The following is an 18,241-nucleotide window of genomic DNA, read 5'->3' as shown; positions in this document are numbered from 1 at the left end:
ATGCTTTGCCAGTACCGAGTATTGCTGAGAACATATCTAGGGTACTATGTCCAGTATTGGTCTCCTTATTTAAGGAAGTATGTAATTAAGCTTGAAGCTATTCAGAGGTTTACTGGTGTAATATCAAGAATGGGCAAGTTGTCTTTAGGGGAATGTTTTGACAGGCTAGTCTTGTATCTGTAGAATTTATAAGATTAAGTGGTGACTCGACTGGAAAAAATGAGATCCTGAAGGGTGTTAATAGGTAGATGTTGAAAGGGTGTTTCTTTTCAAGGAGAATCTAGGATTGGCGTTCATCATTTAAAAATAAGGGATGTGTCCTTTAAGACACATGGTTTTCTTTTCTCACAGAGGTTCATAAGTCTTTGGAACTTTCTTCCTTAGAAATGATGGAAGCAGAGTCTTTTAATAATTTTTTACGGCCAATGTGTATGGATTCTTGTGAAAAATCACATGATTTTTAACTTTGTTTACCACTGTCCGACACCAGCACCTCGACATTATGGATTCTTGGTAAGCAAAAGGGTGATGGTTATCAAGGATTGGTGGGAATGTGGAATTGAGATTACAATGAGATCAGCCATGATCTTTTTAAATGGCATAGCAAGGTCAAGGGATGAAATAGTCTATATTCCTGCTCCTAATTCATGTGTTTGTGTGTATAAATCCAGGATTTTGTGATATTAAATTGGTTTCTTCCCTTTTGATTGTTAAATAAGCTCCGTATTCAAGAACTTTGTCTTTCGGATACTCCTTGCAAAAAAGCTTGTCTAGTCTTAATTGGCTGTAGGCTATGCCACATTTTATCTGTACTGATATAATTGTAATCACTTCCTTGACATGTCTGCTCAGTATTATTTCAACTGTGCCTGATGCCTGTTTCTGTGCTCAGTTAGATTGTTAGTTGAATTTTAATAAGTTAACATCCATTCCTGTCTTCTCAGGTGCAAATCCTTATCTGACTTTCCATTGTGCTAGCCAAGGAACCATTCTTATTGATCTTGCACCAGATGACAAAGAGTACCAGTCTGTGGAAGAGGAGGTACTGTCAACTTCTTACTCTGGAATTATTCCTATAAATCTCATTTGCATGTCTTTCATTATCTTCAAGCCCCTGGTTAAAAGCCATCTCTTAAGTTATTCTTCTCAATATTTCTGGTGGCTTAGTCTACATTTTCAATGTTTAATCGTTTTAGGTCTTTTCCTAAATAGTCTTATTTAATTTCAAATTTTTTTACTATAGTTATTTTCACTATTTCTGTCCCTTCACACAATAATTAAACACAGCTCATTCAGGTTCAGATATAATATTCACCACTGTGTGCATTGTGACCCATATATCCAGGTGTGCATCTGCAAGTAACAAATAACCTTATGAGTAATTAACAACAAAATTAGATCAAAACCAAAACAAGCACTGTCACTGTTAAAGTTCTCAATTTCATTGAGCTGGAGAATTGCACTTGATGGCTATTTTCAGCCAAGCACATGTAATTTTTTCTGATGAACCCAACTCTAACATTAATGCTGAGTTCAGTAAAGACCAGAAGAGGAATTTATACAGGAAAAAATGGAAGTGGAAATAGGAGTAAAGGAGTATGCAAATATGTTAATTTATCTAAATGCTGCTTTTATTTGAGCAAATTAATTCTGCCCTGGGTCTATTTGTTCCTCAATAAACAACTGCAGTCAAAGGATTGAACGATTATTAACAACTCAAGGATAATGCCAAATGGAAAATGCAAACCTCCAAGTTAATTTGACATGGTAATTCTCTACACACTAATTATTTGCTCCAGTGTTTCTATTGAGTGATCTTGTACTGACCACTTTGAGTGAAGGAAAGGTTTTTTGCTGTAAAGGTAGTATTATGAAAAATTATCAATGCAGGGCACTATTCAAACTTGCCTGCTATTTGCCACTTACCAGTCTCCTCATTAAGGAGACAGTACCTGATGTGGATTTAAACTGACATGTCTCGTGGTGAGGAGGAGGGAAGTTAATAGAAAACAATGCACTAGGTTAATTACATTTGCAAGTTTTCACTTCCTGAAATTGAGAAAAATATGTCTTCAACTTTGACGTGTATTGTTCTTTGAGCTGTAGGTAACTTATAAGTTTAGGTAACTTATAAGTTGAGGCAACAGCTGCAAATACAAAGGGTCCTTATGGTGCAGTGGGCTCGAGTCCCACCTGCTGCAGGGGTGTGTAATAACATCTTTGTTCGGGTTGATTTAAAAAAAACGCTGTAAATAATTTGAGAATAAGGATACAAAATAGACCATTTAGGACTGAGATGAGAATTGTTTTGACCTAGGGAGTGGTGACCCTGTGGAATTTTCTGCCACAGCAAGTGTTTATGGCCAAAATGTTGAATATTTTCAAGAGGAGTTAGATAGTTCTTAGAAAAAGGGGAAAGTTGGAACAGGGCACTGAGTTGGATGGTCAACCATGATCATATTGAATGGCAGTGCAGACTCTTAGGGCCAAACAGTCCACTCTTGCTTGTATTTTCTATGTTTCCAAGAAGTTTTGGATATTGCCATTTATGATCAATATTTGCAAGAATGACTAGATTAGGCTAAATTAGATTCCCTACAGTATGGAAACAGGCCCTTCAGCCCAACAAGTCCACACTTGCCCTCTGAAGAGTAACCCACCCAGACCCATTCCCCTACCTAATGCACATATGACTATGGCCAATTCACCCAACCTGCACATCTCTGGATTGTGGGAGGAAACCGGAGCAGCTGGAGGAAACCCACGCAGACGCTAGGAGAATGTGCAACCTCCACACCGAGGCAGGAATTGAACCTGGGTCCCTGGCGCTGAGAGGCAGCTGTGTTAACCAGTGAGCCGACCTGCTACCCTTTGAAAAGCAAATCCGTTTTAAGCAGCAGTAAATGTAATTTCCCTCTTTGCCTCCACAACCTATCACAAGCATTGGTGTATAGGTCTGTTTTATTTATTCAGACTCCAGCATCTCCTTCAGGTGACGTAAGGACGTAAGTGGAACCATAACTTTAATTGCATGATTCGTAATCAAAATGTAAAATTATGTAGCTGTGTATACTTAATTGTAGATGAGTTGTCTTATATGCATACTTTTTAAAAATATATTTGTGGAGTTGATGCCATTGTTCAGATCAGCCATGATCATCATATATGGTGGAGCAGGATTGTATGGCCAGATGGCCTTTTCCTGTTTCTCGTTATTCATGAGAAAGAATGGACATTGACTCTGATGTTGTTCTTTAGATGCAAAGCACAATCCGTGAACACAGAGATGGTGGGACAGCAGGTGGAGTTTTTAATAGATATAATATCATTAAGGTAAGTTACTGCATTTTCATACTTTAATGCTTAAGATTTTGCAATGGTTGTTTCTGTTTTCATTTAAATAGAATTTATATGTTCAGAAAAAATGTTTCAACTTCTAGCTTCAGGGCTTCTATGAGCGATGAAGGCAATTGCTATCTTTAAACAAATCACTGACAGGAAGTTGAATGCATTAGTGCGCCATGTTAGTGGCAGTGGGTGTTGCTGTAGTGCTCAAAATCTCACGCCTGCTGACTATTTTTTTTCCCCCAATTATAGATCAGACTGATATTGCTGACATTTTAGCATAAGCGAGGCACTTTATTTCTATTTCCTGTAACGCTGTTTAATGTTTAACAGTTTTGAAATAGTCTCTTGAAGCAGAATTCATTCTGAGTTCAGTGTTAACATTCATCTCTGTTGACACCTGCTGTTCCTTATTTGCTCAGATTTTATAACTAAAAGTGTGCTTCCACTCTGAGGAATATAACTGGAGATGCTGTCTACTTAAAACTTCACAACATTCTCTCCTACTTTTTAGTTTCAACTCACCCTTTTATTCTCAACAGCATCTCAATTTCACAGTGTCAGTCAAAGATAAGATCATCTGTAATTACTTCCTTGAATTTCACTTCACCACATTCCACTTCCCCCTCTAAACCCTGCTTCCATCAATATCCCTAGAAGTAACTGTCTCCAAATCCCAATCATCTAATCTTTGTATTTCCTTCATCACTGCATTTCTGCAGCTACCAATCTGTTCAGCCAAAGCCTTATCTCCATTCTCAGTGCCTTTCTCCACATTAAAATTGTTTATTTCTCCCTTGTTGTTGCCCTCATTTTATTGCCTTAAGTTCAAGGGATGCAGAGTTAAATAGATATGGGGACAGCTGGTTTAGCCATTCACTGTCTGGAGCATACACAAACCATTTATCATGCCCTTCTATGAAAACTGTTCACCATCCCAGGATCATTCTGGAATGCTTCATTTTCCCTTTGAGAAATATGCTCTTAAACACCCCTTCCCCTGTTTCTCTCTGTCTGTCACTGTCTTATGCCCACCCCTCTTCTCCTGACTTCCTTTGTCACAAAAATTGAGACTATCCAACAACCATTTACTTCTACCACCTCCTTTCCTTTCCCTAATACTGAACATTTGTCTTTCACTAGTTTCTTTCCAACTTATCCTTATGCCCTTGCTGAGTTCATCATGTTCAAAAGACCGACTTTGTTTTCTTGCACATGATCCCTAAACAGCTGATCAGCAAACGTCCCCTCCTGGCTTCCCTGTTGGCTGGTATTGTTGATAATTAGTTTTCCTTGGGTACTGACTCTGTACCTTTTCAATTTTGCCATCACCAGCCTTGATCATCAAAACAACTAATGCTTAACACCTCTGCTGTCATTCACTCCCTCTCTGTTTATGTCTCTCTTATTTGTGTTCCTCATTCCCAGATACTCTTGTGTGGAACCCTATCACAGTCCTGAAACGACTGTTATCAAAGTCACAAACACATCCTTTGTGACAAAGGAAAATTTTTCCTCCTTGCCCTGTCTAATCTTTGAAGTAGTAATTGAACCATTATTCAGCAAGTAGGAAAATCTTTACTTGATTCCATTCTTATCTATCCAATCATAATTAAAGAATCACATGCAGTGGGTTTGTTCTCCCACCCATGCAGTTACCTTCCATGAATACCCCCCCTCCCCCAGCCTTGCAGCCTACTCCCTTAGGCCATCACGACTTCCAGTATTCCCCCTTCCTTAACTGCCTGCGGTGTCCTCCCCCTACCTCTCATGGTCTGCCTCTTCCCCCCCCCCAATGGAGTTCTTGCATGAAAGCTTCCAGAGGACCAGGATATGCTGTCTGGATTCCTCCATGGCATCTTCTAACACTGTAATGCACCTTGCAGTTTTTGACTTGGACCAGATGCCTTGAAGCTGCTGGAAAATTCTGTGTATGGAATTTTTGTTTGTTAATTGCAGGAGTAGGACTGGGTTTGGAAATAATTTACAGCAAAAGGACCAAAATGTATTTTAAAGGCTAACTTACAGAAAGATTTCTCTCTCTCTCTCTCTCTCTATCTCCCCCACCACCCCAACTCCATTCATTAATTTGAGCAGCATAAACACGTTTAAAACTTGGAATTAATCCAGAAGCTCATAAACCACTGTATAAACACTTAAATAAACATGAAACCACTTAAACGACATGTAAACAGTTAAAGCAAACACACAAAAGCCATTGAAGTGCCTTAGCAATGAAATTTGTTACTTAGTTCACTAGACTATACTTGCAGTGCTATAAAATGCACTTTATCATTTATTTAATTTTAAATACTGTTAAAATTCATGTGAAGATGTTTCCACTTTTGCATTTGTTACATTAAAGTTATACAAGCTATAATAACAATCAAAATTCTGTGTAAGATGTAAAATTGTTTAGAAACTCCATTCACAAACTCTTAAAAGCACTCACTCAATTCCACAAGGTTGCGAGAGCTTGGTGCTGCTTCCATTGCTGACACCAAAGCATCTGTGCCTTGTTGCTGGACCTTTGGTTCTCTCTAACAAGCTGCAGCCAGTACAGGATGTTTCAGTTACTTCAGCAAGAAAAGTTAAGGCTGCAGTTTAAACCTGGTTCAGTAGCATGCTTACATAATAAAACAAAGAACTATGGATGCTGGAGATCGGTAACAAAAACCAAAATTGCTGACAAAACTTTAGCAGGTCAGTCGGCATCTATGGGGAGAAAGCAGAGTTTATAGTTTAGAGTCTGGTGACTCTTCATCAGAACACCGATGAAGTGTTTTGATGAAGGGTCACCAGACGTGAAATATTTACTCTGCTTTCTTCCCATAGATGCTGCCAGACCTGCTGATTTCACCAGCAATTTCTGTTTTTGTTTCAATAACGTGCTCCACTGCTTCAGAAGATTTGGGGCCAATATGTGATTTAATCTTCTTACTTGAAGTTCAAGCTGCATAAGGAAAGCCCCTTCTCAAAAGGGCTTACTTGCCTTCAAATCACAACTGAGAATTCAAATTCAAATTAAAGCTAGCAGCTGGAAATAGAGCTGGTCCTGGTAAAAGTGACTGCAGCAGTTGGATCATCATTAAGATCCTGTTGATTCAGCATGTTCTTTAGGGAAAGAAACCTACTGATCTAACCGATATGTGACTCCTTCCACATCAGTGTTATCACTTAGCTTCCCTGTGAAGGTGCCTACCCAGCTGAATTGTTGAACAAAGTTTGGTTCATAACTTTAGAAAAACCATCTCTGAGCAATTTCAGTTTTCAGCAAATGCAGGCCTTGTCATCAACACCCACATCATGTGAATACATAAGTTAAAAGAACTATGTTGGAGCAAGGAGCTTGCTTTATCCTAATTTCTTGAACTCTTCCTGTCTTTGGGTCTGCATGCTGTATGCCAGGAACAAAACTGAAAGTGTGGCTTAGAGTGAGGCTGTCTTTGATGAATAGAGAAGTTCACCTCAGCATTGGCATATTCAAATCCCTTTTGGCCAAAATATGCATGATATTCATTTTAGATTCAAAAAGTTGTGAACAAGAAACTACGGGAGCGATTCGTTCACCGACAGAAGGAGGTTGCAGAAGAAAATCATAATCATCACAATGAACGAATGCTCTTTCATGGTGAGTCAATGATGTTTTCGAAATGAAATATAACTTGCATGTTTGTTATAAACCGAAGTCACCTCACTGTATCCACAATGATCTGTTACTGACATTCAGTATTTTATGTTTAGACTTGCCTACTCTTGTCACTTTTTCTCCTTTCAAGAATATTAAGCTGGGTTTCAGAACAAGGTTTTGCTTTTGTGAAAAATGTACAAGGGCAGAGCCCTATTTCATTTAACCCTTTCCCTTCTCAAAATAAATTAATGGCTGCTTATTAGTTTGCTATGGTTGAATTGCAGCTGTGAAGTCAAGCATTCAAGAGAAAGATCAGAAGATATAAAAAGGAATGCTATGCATTCCAACACCAGTCAGATTGTAAACTTTATATTTTTAAGCTTTAATAAATATAAATAGAATTCTGTTTATTCAATTGACTTAGCAGGCAACGCCAGCTAATCTATTTATTCTATAAATAGAATAAGCTAGTGTCTCCTGCGAAGTCAATCAGCCTGTTGCCCTTCTTAGATATGTTTGCTGCTAGATCTTTTTCTCATTGCCTTTTGTTAATATGCTAAGAAAATCCTTTCCTCTTTCGAGGCCTGTTTTTCACCTCTTACCTTGCTAACAAGTGCATGATTTAATTTGGTGGCAGGTTATTCTCTCTTTACAAGTGTTAGCTAGCCTCCATAAGCTTGGCATTTTTAGAATGAGATTGCTGCTTATTGCATTGGAACCAGTGACAATAAGACACTGTTGACACTTGTTACTTCAATAACAAAAAGACAAAATGAGGTATGATTTGATTCTCCTTCCTCCTGCTCAGTAAAAGATTTTTCACTCTGTTTCGCATGCTGCTGAAATGCTTGGATTCATCAGGTTTCTGTGACCAGCTTCCCAGTTTGTATTTCCAGCACAACTTCTGCCACTTATGGTGACAAGCAACAAATGATTTATCTTTGCAGCTTAATTCTTCATGTATATTTATGTTTTCTAGTGACTGAAACAATATTTGTGAGAAGGGTTGTACATATGTAAATGTAAGTATGTAAATTGCCTACTTCCATTCCAGGTTCTCCATTCATCAATGCAATAATTTACAAAGGGTTTGATGAAAGACATGCTTACATTGGTGGGATGTTCGGTGCAGGAATTTATTTTGCTGAAAATTCCTCTAAAAGTAATCAATACGTCTATGGCATAGGTGGAGGTACTGGATGCCCAACCCATAAAGACAGGTCATGCTACATATGTCACAGGTAAGGCTGATAGTCCATGTAATACATTTCAAATGTATTTTACAGTGAAATGGGGAGGTATGACTGATAGTTCGGTACAGCATTGGATGCTGATTGTAGTCAATTTGTGCACAAATTATGGTTCAAACAGCTTTTCCCCAACAATATAACAGTACACGAAATTTGTAAAGGCCATAATCAATCAAAGAGCTGTGGATGCTGAAAATCTGAACTAAAAATAGATACTGCTGGAGAAACTCAGCAGTTTTGTGGAGGGCAACAATTTAATGTGTCCAGTCTGGCAACCCTTATTCATAACTCAAGTTCACAGATTTTTTGAAGTGACTGACATAATTCTACACGCACAAAATAATTGCTATAAATGCTTCATTTACAAACCTAATATGCTTGCATCTCAGTCTCAAAGATAGAACATTTTAATCAGGCAGTTACAACTTTATTTACTGCATTTCAGCACTCAGTCTCAAATATAAATTGAGCTGTTGACAGTGTTCATTGCAATAGGATTCAGTACAGTTTTTCCAAGTATAGTAGCTTCTGAGCTTACATAACCATTAACTAGAGATTCCACATAATTTACAAGGAATTAGTTACCTCCATAATTTGAAGTTTTCCTGGATCCCTTTGTTGGCAAGTTTAATATTATTTTCTTTTGAGCCCTTTTTTTTCCCTCTTTGCAATCTCTCTTCCAGCCCAGCCCAGCCCACCCCACCCTCACCCTGCCCCAACCCCGCAACATCAGCCTCTGTATTTGCAGCTTCCTCCTCTCTACTCACTTGCTTCTTGCAGTTGCTTCCTCACCCCAGATTCGCAGAATCAGCTCTTGGATTCAAAAAACAATTTCTTCCAACTAATGGCAGCAGGCAACAGTCTCCCCACCAATGCCAGCACTGAGTTTCAAAACTGCTCTCTGATATGCCTTTTCTTTCCTATGTTAACTGCTGAACCTGTCACCAGCAAGTTTGGGAAAGCATCAGCCTGTCATTGGAGGAGTTTCTCCTCACCAATTCCTTTTATTCATATTCTAAGTCAACTTTTTTCTGATTGCCAGTTAGAATGAATTGTCCCGATGGGTTGAGGACCTTCGGGTGCAGATCCACTACTATCCCGTGTTTTGTCATTTTTAACTCTCCAGAGCTTCATGCCTGAGAAAGACATTGTGAAACTCAAGTTCAACCTTTTTTATCATGTGTGTAGTTAATGAATGCTTTCTTGATTTGTATTAAAATAAGAAGAGTGAAGTGTTTTTTTGTGGACCTTTAATTATGTACCAAGAGCATGGGTATGTGATATTAATCCACAGAAGAATTCTGTAGTAAGTATTCTGTCTATAAGCTCATTCTGAATTAGTTGAGCCATTCTGTTCATTCATGCCTCCTTCTACTGTAATAGCTTTCTCTCTGTGAAACAGATTTGAATAGTGCAGTTGCATGCTGATCGACATTTCAAATTCTTGTTGAGCTGTCAATCTACTTTGCTGATGATTCCATGAGTTTACCTAGTGAAAAACTGAGCAAGCTCCTCCTATTGTGAAATCACTTTGAGGAACCATGCTAATGAGCAAGTCACTGGGATGTAGAATAGATGATTAGCAGCTATTTAGTCTAACTTGTGGAATGTTCAGTGAAAAGGGATTGAGTGTTTTCCTGTAACTAGTTACTGAACAAATAATTGGCTTATTGAGCAATCCTCTAACCGATCTTGGTCAAGACAGTTAATCACTGCTGAATCCCCATGACAACACCCTGACCAAGCAGAATCTACCTGATCTGAAAATTAAGATTGATAATTAACTGTTCTTCTGCATCTCCATGCCAGTGATGGATCAACCAGTCAGCACCCTTTTCCCATGCTGTACAAAATGGTGTGTCTTTTCTCAAGTCTGTTTCTTGTTTTGTAGTTTTGACAAGTGCAAGTTGAAACGATTCAAATTATTGTCTCCTTTTAGAAATGATCAGAATAAATCATAAATTTACTGTGTGTTTTTGTGATTGGTGGGAATACATGAGCATGAATTGAGGATTGGTTTACAGGCAGAAAGCAGATAGTAAGAATAAATGTATAATTCTCCAGCTATGACCAGTGGAGCACTGCAAAGATCAGCACTTTAGCCCCAGCTGTTCACTGTTTCCAGATGATACAAAACATTGTGAGTTTGATGTAAAGAGGCTTCAAGGGAATTTAAATATGCTGAATGAGTGAATGAGAACATGGCAGATGGAATATAATGGAGATAAATGAGAGGCTATCCTCTTTGGTAAAAAGGACAAAGGTACAAAGTATTTCTTAGGTGGAGAGAGATTGTAAAATGTTAATGTCCAAAGGGATTTGGGTATCCTTGTTCATAAGTCACTGAAAGTTAGCATTCAGATGCAGCAAGCAGTTCAGACAGTAAGTGGTATATTTGCTTCTATTGCAAGAGGATTTGAGTACAGGAGTAAAGGTATCTTGCTTCAACTTGTTGAAGCCACACCTGGACTTTCATGTGCAGTTCTGGTCCCTTTACCTAAGGATAATTACACATGCCATTAAGCTAAGGCAGCAGAGATTCACCAGACTGATTTCTGGGATGATGGGACAAGGCTATGAGGGAAGAGCCTGTATTCTCTAGAGTTTAGAAGGAATGAGGGTCAATCTCATCGGAGCTTATAAAATTATTAAAAGGGTTAGATGAGAGTAGATGTAAAAAGTATGTTTTCCCCTGATTGTGGGTGCACTGTCTCAAAATAAAAGACAAACCGTTTAGGACTGAGATGAGGAGGAGCTTCATGCAGTGGATGGTGAATCTTTGGAACTCTCTACCCAGAGGAATGTGGAAGCTCAGTTGTTGAGTAAGCTCAAGATAAAAATTGAAAGATTTCAGCTACTGATGGCAACAAGGGACTTTTGATGATGAGAATATTGCACTGAGGGAGAAGATCATTTGTGATCGAGAATGACAGAGCAGGCTTGAGGAGCAGCATGGCCAACTGTTACACCTACGTTCCTGGCTTGTTACCTAATTGAAGTTCTTCATCCCTGTTACATCAATATATCACCTGCACAGCCTCTCCAAGACCTGAAGAGCAACTTTGGTCCCCACCTTTAGATGTCTATCTGTCTGATCTGTACCAGAGATCTTGATCCATCCTTTCATTTTTCAGATGCTAAACTACCTGTTATGTACTTCCAAAAATGCTTGTGCTTGTATGCTAAGTTTGGGTTGCTTACAGGCCTAATTTATTTGATGGAGTTTTCCACTGACATCATGCTTATCAGCATTGATAAGCCAATGAGGTGAAGGGTTCAAATCTCTGATCTGCACTGTATTATTTTAGGAATAAAGGAAATGTCAGTTTAAGTTCCTATTCCGAACTAAAACCTGTATTGACATGCAAATATTAGCTTCAACTCTGCAAACTGCAGTGAGATTCTGTTCATGATCTCCACATGCACAAGATACTCTTGGAGGAAGTATTTCAATATATGCCCTTATTACCAGGAAGGAGGAGTTTCCTGACTGTTCTTTCCATCCAGCCTTGCAAAATAAATTCTGGATTAAGATCACCTGCATCAAACCCTCGCCATGTGTTTTGATTTAAATTGCAATTATGTACTATAATTTCTGAATTCTATCATGACTGCCCAAGTGATGTAGTAAGTAAGCATGTTCTGATATGTGTGTTCCTATGTTTAAAGGATATTGTAAAATTTAGATAATTTATTTTGATTACAGACAAATGCTCTTCTGTAGAGTTACACTCGGGAAGTCATTCCTACAGTTCAGTGCAATGAAGATGGCTCATGCCCCTCCAGGACATCATTCTGTGATTGGGAGGCCCAGTGTCAATGGACTTGCCTATGCAGAGTATGTCATCTATAGAGGAGAACAGGTAATGATCTACCTAGAGATTATGTAACCTTCAACTCTAGAAACTAATGCAAATCTAGCATGTTGAGGTTCAGTTGCTAGAACATATTGACATTGGCCAGAAGTTTTCCATGTTAAACTTTATAATAATTGTTTATCTCAGCCATTGGCCATCTTGTGAAAGAACTTGATAAATTTTAACCTTAATTTTGAGAGTTTTTTTTGTGACTTATCTTAAGTGCATGACTTTGTGTTTCTTATGCTTTAATTGCAATCCAACCGGGTTGAACTGAACTAATCAGAAAATATTCTGTAACATTCTACTAATTTTACTATAAACATACTGCATGTCCGAAGACCCAAGTTTAATTCCAACTTCATTGTCACTGTACAACAATACGTGGTGTTCCATAAGAGGCAACTAATTTGTCAATTGAGATGCAACTTGAAGTGTGATTCATCTCACTATTTCAGCCTCCACTTACTTGAAATTGTCTTCCAGTCAAAGGCAAAATTCTTGCAGGATGTTTTCTCTTAAAGAGGTAGCTATTTTACGGTTACCATCTTGGCTAGATATTCAATTAAACAAAGTAAATGTTCAAATGGGATCCTATTTTGAAACACCAGACAAATCATTGTACAGCATTGTTTTTAAAGAGACATTCATTTCCTCAACAAGTACTAAATGTCAGCTTGGTCCCATTGGAATATGAAATTCTTTAATTGGTGTTAAAGATTTCATGGCAATAATTAAAGGAAAGCTGGAAATTCTCCTGATTTCCAGGCCAGCATTTCCTCCTCAATTACTAGAAATCAGACCAAGTACTGAGCAAACTTTTTCCTGTCAGTGGGACTTCGCTGTATGAAAAACAGTGTCATCTTTGTCAGTTCCTGAGAACCAGAAGTCAGTAACTCAGGTAATTGTACCTGCACACTTTTTTGTTGTGATAGATAGGTTCCTGGGCAGAAGTAGAGTAATGCAACTTTTGGGGATGTAACCCAGCCTCAGGAAAGAGTTCCTTATTCTAGCAGGTAGGTGTTTATTATAGTGGTGGTTTCTGGCAGATTTGACAGGACTCTTTGAGAAATGCACTAATCAAATGTCGGGTTTTAAGTTGCTGTTGGAATAATATCCTGTCTAATTGTCCTTTTGTAATTTAGCCATTTTAACTATTGCACATCTTCATGCAGGCATATCCAGAATACCTCATTACGTACCAGATCTTGAAGCCAGAAAGTCCGTCACAGCAGATAACAACAAGTGAACAGAAGTCATAGTTCAAGTCAAACCTTGGCACCAAAGTGAACTTGGACCTAAGGCTTGTGAGAAGAATGCCTTTCTATGTGACTGTTACAATATTTATTTGAGAGAAACTTTTACAATAAAACTGGTGTTTCAGTTTATGATTCTTCCCCTCAAAAACAATGTTGATTTCACCACCAGATCCCATAGCTGTGTGTTGTAAATTGTCCTTTCCTCTGAAAGAATGCTTCTTATTAGCTTTGGTCTACATTGGATTACTTTTTGCACCTTTTCTCCCTCGCAGCTCATTTTACAAATGTACTGGAGTTGCTAAAGTGCTGTTGGATGGGAACTTTGTTGAATGGCTAAACAACCTTGATCGCTGGAGTTACCTCCGGTGATAATTCCAATCTTGGAAGAGTTTGTCATAACCAACATTGGCATTGAACTGTCTCTTTTAAGCTAATCCGTGTATCTAACAAAAACTGCAGTGGTTGTATACCCCAACAAAAAAGGCCAAAAAGTGGTCTGTACAATAGACTCAAGTTGCTTAAAGTGGGGCAATTATTAAAAATTCTGTAAACTGGCGATACTGCAGTTTCAGTTAAGATCAGTGATGCAAAACTCAATAGCTCACAACGATGTGTAATCAACATGCAAATGAGCATCTACATCATACGTTCTTACAAGGCAGGTAATTTGCATGGACGTAGCATCTTACAATATCAGTTAGGTTTTCCCACCTTATTCCATTAGTTCTGATGGTTTTCATTATCCACTGAAGTTTTACACTTTCACATGACCGGAATTTAATTTTTGACATTTGTGTATAGTTTACACAAGAATATAAATATGAATGTTTTGTAGCTTTTTAAAGATGTGGTTAATGGTTGTGTGTTGGGTATGAAGTAAAGTTCTTGGCAGCTAACTGGTATTATCCAGACACTGCGAGAAGTAGTCCTAACATTGGCTGTCCTGTGTAGACAAAATGAAATAAATTTCAAACAGATATGGATTGATGCTTTTCGTTATGGTTGCTAGTGCTCATTGATATGGTGATGTGGACGAAAGCTAGCTTGAAGTTTTCTTATGCAACCTAGTTGAGGAGTGTTGGATACTTAGAAATGGCAAATGTAACTCCCTTTACAAAGCTTGCTGAACCATGCAACTCTGGCTTACAAATATGGTTATGAATCATTGTGTGGAACGAACCTATAATTTACACTGGGATTTTGATTCAGATGACAATACCCACAAGTATGAAATCAGAGAGAGTTTATGGATGGCCTTGGGGTCCAGTCATTAAATTGAAATTTTGAACTACAACGTTCTAGCATTTTTCAGAATATTCATCCAAAATCGAATTCATGTTTAAGAACTATGCTGAAATTTGTCTAGTTCTAAAGCTACTATAAAGTCATAGCAGAATAATTGTGACACTTTGGCATAATGGAACTTATTCAGTTCTAAAGTCAAGCTAAAAGTTGTATAATTATATAATTTTTATTTAAATGATTACTGTTTTCTTGAGTGTGCAAATTATCCCTGACATGAAACATGCATGAGCAGATCCAGTCATAGTATCCACATTTGGATTCTGACTGACAGCTTACCTGTGTACTCAATTAGATTTAATATCCCACTACATTATGGACCTGTTCAGAAGGAACTGATCAGATATTGGGTGTTTTTTTAATAGGGCGGTGGGGGGGGGAGAATGAGAACCGTAGAGAAGAATTTCAGATTGATGTATCCATCCCTAGCTGACCAATTTCAGGATAGAGTCCATTTACACTTCTAACGCACTGTTAACTATTTGTAGTACATAGTAATTCTTGTTGTTTTGGTTCACTTGAAAGTTGTTACTGTGTTTTGTTACTTAGACTCTTGGTCTTTGCTCCCTTTAGTGTGTTGCTTTACAGACCCTCACCAGCTGCTGTCTATTTTGCTGTTCATATTCAGTGTCTAATCCAAGTAGTGTGATTTTGTTAATCAGTTTGAATTACTTGCATCTGATGTGATGTGAAGTGACATCATATTGCAGAAGAAATGGATTTTATTTGCCATGTGTTACCAGTAAGTAATTGTCTTAATCACATTCTGTTGACAGTTCTTTGTAAATGGCATCACTTTTTTTCTTTTGTGTTTAATTGTGTGCTGGTGACATACATTCCACATCTTGGTAGCAGTTGTATAATTGATGATCTGTAGCTCTGTCCAGTTGCAATGTTGTGTAAAGTTGATTGTTTCAGTTTCTATAGTTGGCCTTGGTGGAGAGGCATAGAGTGACTTGACCTGATGCAAAATGCATTTGAAAAATATTACTACAAGAATCCTTCATATTTATTGTTCAACATAAACTTGTAGCAAATCCATCTTTGAGTCACCTGAATTTTAGAGTGATGATCTGCAAAACCAATAGTTTAGTAGCTTATTTTTAAAAATCAACATTCTAATGACATATACTGATAGATCAATTCTAATGTGTTAGCACATCACGAATGTTAGTTTGGAACATTCACACTAAACTGAAATGATTGATCTGCACTTGCTTAAGGAATTAGGATTCGTGTTAATGTACCATCACACTGCAAGGTAATGTCTGTGTTCTGGAATGATTCATCTTTGAAAATGTGGTCAAGTTACAGTTTCATTGTACTTGGCTATTGCAAGAATGTGTGCTTATTTGTGAACAAAATGTTGCAGCTACGCGATCCTGAAAGGGGTTCTTGTTTTTTTATTTGTACTTATGGGAGCCTTCACTCCTTGATCCATGCTTTTTTAAAATATACTTTGCAATAAAGTGAATATAACAGTTAGCATAATACTGTTAGGTGCATCTTTGCCCATTTCATAACCGAGTATCTATTGTTCAGTAATCAGTTTTTGAATATACAAGTAGATTGGAGTTGGAAACTGAAAGTATTTTGAAAATGACATTAGCTTGCAAGTGCAAAGTTCCATACAAATGCTGCCCTTGAATTTTTTCCAGCAGTCTCCTCCAATTTTATTTTCTCAGAATGTGTGCCTAACTTTGGTTCCACAATTTGGCCTGCTTATTGGACAACAACCGTTTTGGGATTGAACCTACATTAATTGTTTCAAAATCTCATTGCTAAACTGCATCAAAAGGTGTAATCATTTTGAAAAGCTTGCCTGCAGCATGACTGAAGGTGTGTTAGAGCTTTATTTTTTAAACAGAGTCTGCTTACATTCCCCAGAGAATGATAATTGCCTTGTGGTAGTTTTTATCATCAACATCACTGCAGTAAAGCTTTGATAAGATGACCTTGTTTGCACATTAGTTTTACTAGTATATTTAACAATTCACATTAATGCTACATTCGTGTATCAATTAATTTTATATTTTGCACAGATAATCATGTTTTAGAGCAATTTGAGTTATATTAGCATGTTTTATTTAGTGGTTTGGCATATTGAGATTGCAAATCTAGCAACTTTTTTGCTTGCCTTTAAGGAATAAGTGATGAATGGACAGCAGATGGTGTTATATACAAGACAGTTGCACAGATCATTACTCATAATGCAGTTTTACCATCTGCTGGCTGAGAAACAGGGCTGCATCAATAGAAACCCCTGTTTAGAAGTAAAACATTTTTGAAGGAGAAAAGCAGTGTGTTTCACCTTACAAATCCTCCTTAAAACAGACACTTTAAGCTTTTTTGGTAGTTTATTCCTGATACTGTTGAATATGACAGCCTCCTATCAAATGCATCCACACTTCCAAATTGTTAGCATGAGGTATTTGTGAATTTTAAACAGATGTGTTTCTGTACAGCCTGTAAAATGTTGCTGACTGTTCCATGCGTAGACTGTCAATGATATCTAGATAGGATTCTCCCAAACACATACTACTGAATTCTTAATGAATCAGTTCATTTGGTAAATTACTATCTTTGTCATTTAAATAACATATGAAGTAGAATTCGAGAAATAAAGACCAATTTCAATCCATAACAGAATTCACCAGGTTAACTGCCTTCCTTATTAAAGAATCAATGCATTAGTTGGTTTAGATTATTCAAGCTTCCTCCTCCTTCTGAGTGAGCTGTATTTTGTCTTACAATTTGCCCTAGATTACCATTTGCAGTATATGTTATGGAATGTATTATGTATTGTACTTGATGAATCAAGTGACCTTCTGTTTTGTATTTTACTTTGTAATTATGGTATTTTTAATATGCACATTTTGTCAATACAAGGTGCTAATGTTTTTGCAGGAGAACACTTGAAATGGGTGTTAAGTAATTTAATATAGATGCCATTTACTTTTCCAGTGGCTTGAAATTGTACGTATAAACAATGGAGACTGTACATATGTATTTTAGTTTGTAAATGTATTGGTAGTAATATCAATGAAAATAATGTTGGGAATGTGAATATGTTTACACCAACAAGAAGGAAGGGAGAGATATAAACTGTTCTGATATAAATAACTTTTATTTTAATTAGAAATTTTGTTTTTCTTCCCCCCCTATCCTTTCATTTAAGTCTCTGATTATTCTTAGATTTCAGAATGTACAGCTGTGTGGAAGATTTGACTTGTAAAGATGTGCTGGATTGTGATGTGTGTGGTACTGAAGTAACTGTTAATAAACTGCAGTGATGCCAACTTAATGACATTTGTTACTGTCTGAGATTTGTTTCCTACTATTTGTGCTGACATCCAGTACCTTATACTCTGTTCTGAATGCCTGTGAAAGTTTTAAACATGAAACTAAACCTTCTTTCCACAGAATATATGCACATGATTTCTGTATATTTCAGGAGCTGAATTTTCTGGAGGGAGTTATGTTTGGCTTCAAAAAGATATGATTTTAAATAAAACTAGTTTGAACAATTACCTTGTATATGTTTTACACTGATTAGCTGGGTCAAAAACAAGCCAGTGAGAACAAACAAAATGTTAC

General features: G+C 37.4%; 1 protein-coding gene across 2 annotated transcripts in view; it reads left to right on the top strand.

Annotated features, from left to right (window-relative positions):
• tnksa (tankyrase, TRF1-interacting ankyrin-related ADP-ribose polymerase a) overlaps positions 1–17,948 on the top strand; it is a 153,933-nt gene extending 135,985 nt beyond the window's left edge. For both annotated transcript variants that reach the window (XM_072589220.1, XM_072589213.1), the window contains 6 exons: positions 945–1,042; positions 3,259–3,333; positions 6,871–6,976; positions 8,031–8,217; positions 11,933–12,089; positions 13,259–17,948. In XM_072589220.1, coding sequence (XP_072445321.1) covers positions 945–1,042; positions 3,259–3,333; positions 6,871–6,976; positions 8,031–8,217; positions 11,933–12,089; positions 13,259–13,345 — 710 coding nt within the window. In that variant the 3' untranslated portion in view covers positions 13,346–17,948. The remainder of the gene's footprint in view (positions 1–944; positions 1,043–3,258; positions 3,334–6,870; positions 6,977–8,030; positions 8,218–11,932; positions 12,090–13,258) is intronic.
• Positions 17,949–18,241: the final 293 nt, after the last annotated feature.

Source organism: Chiloscyllium punctatum, chromosome 2 (assembly GCF_047496795.1).
Source record: "Chiloscyllium punctatum isolate Juve2018m chromosome 2, sChiPun1.3, whole genome shotgun sequence".
In the NCBI taxonomy this organism is placed as follows: Eukaryota; Metazoa; Chordata; class Chondrichthyes; order Orectolobiformes; family Hemiscylliidae; genus Chiloscyllium; species Chiloscyllium punctatum.
The sequence above is the reverse complement of the archived record's forward strand: the minus strand, read 5'-3'. Positions and strand labels throughout refer to the sequence as shown.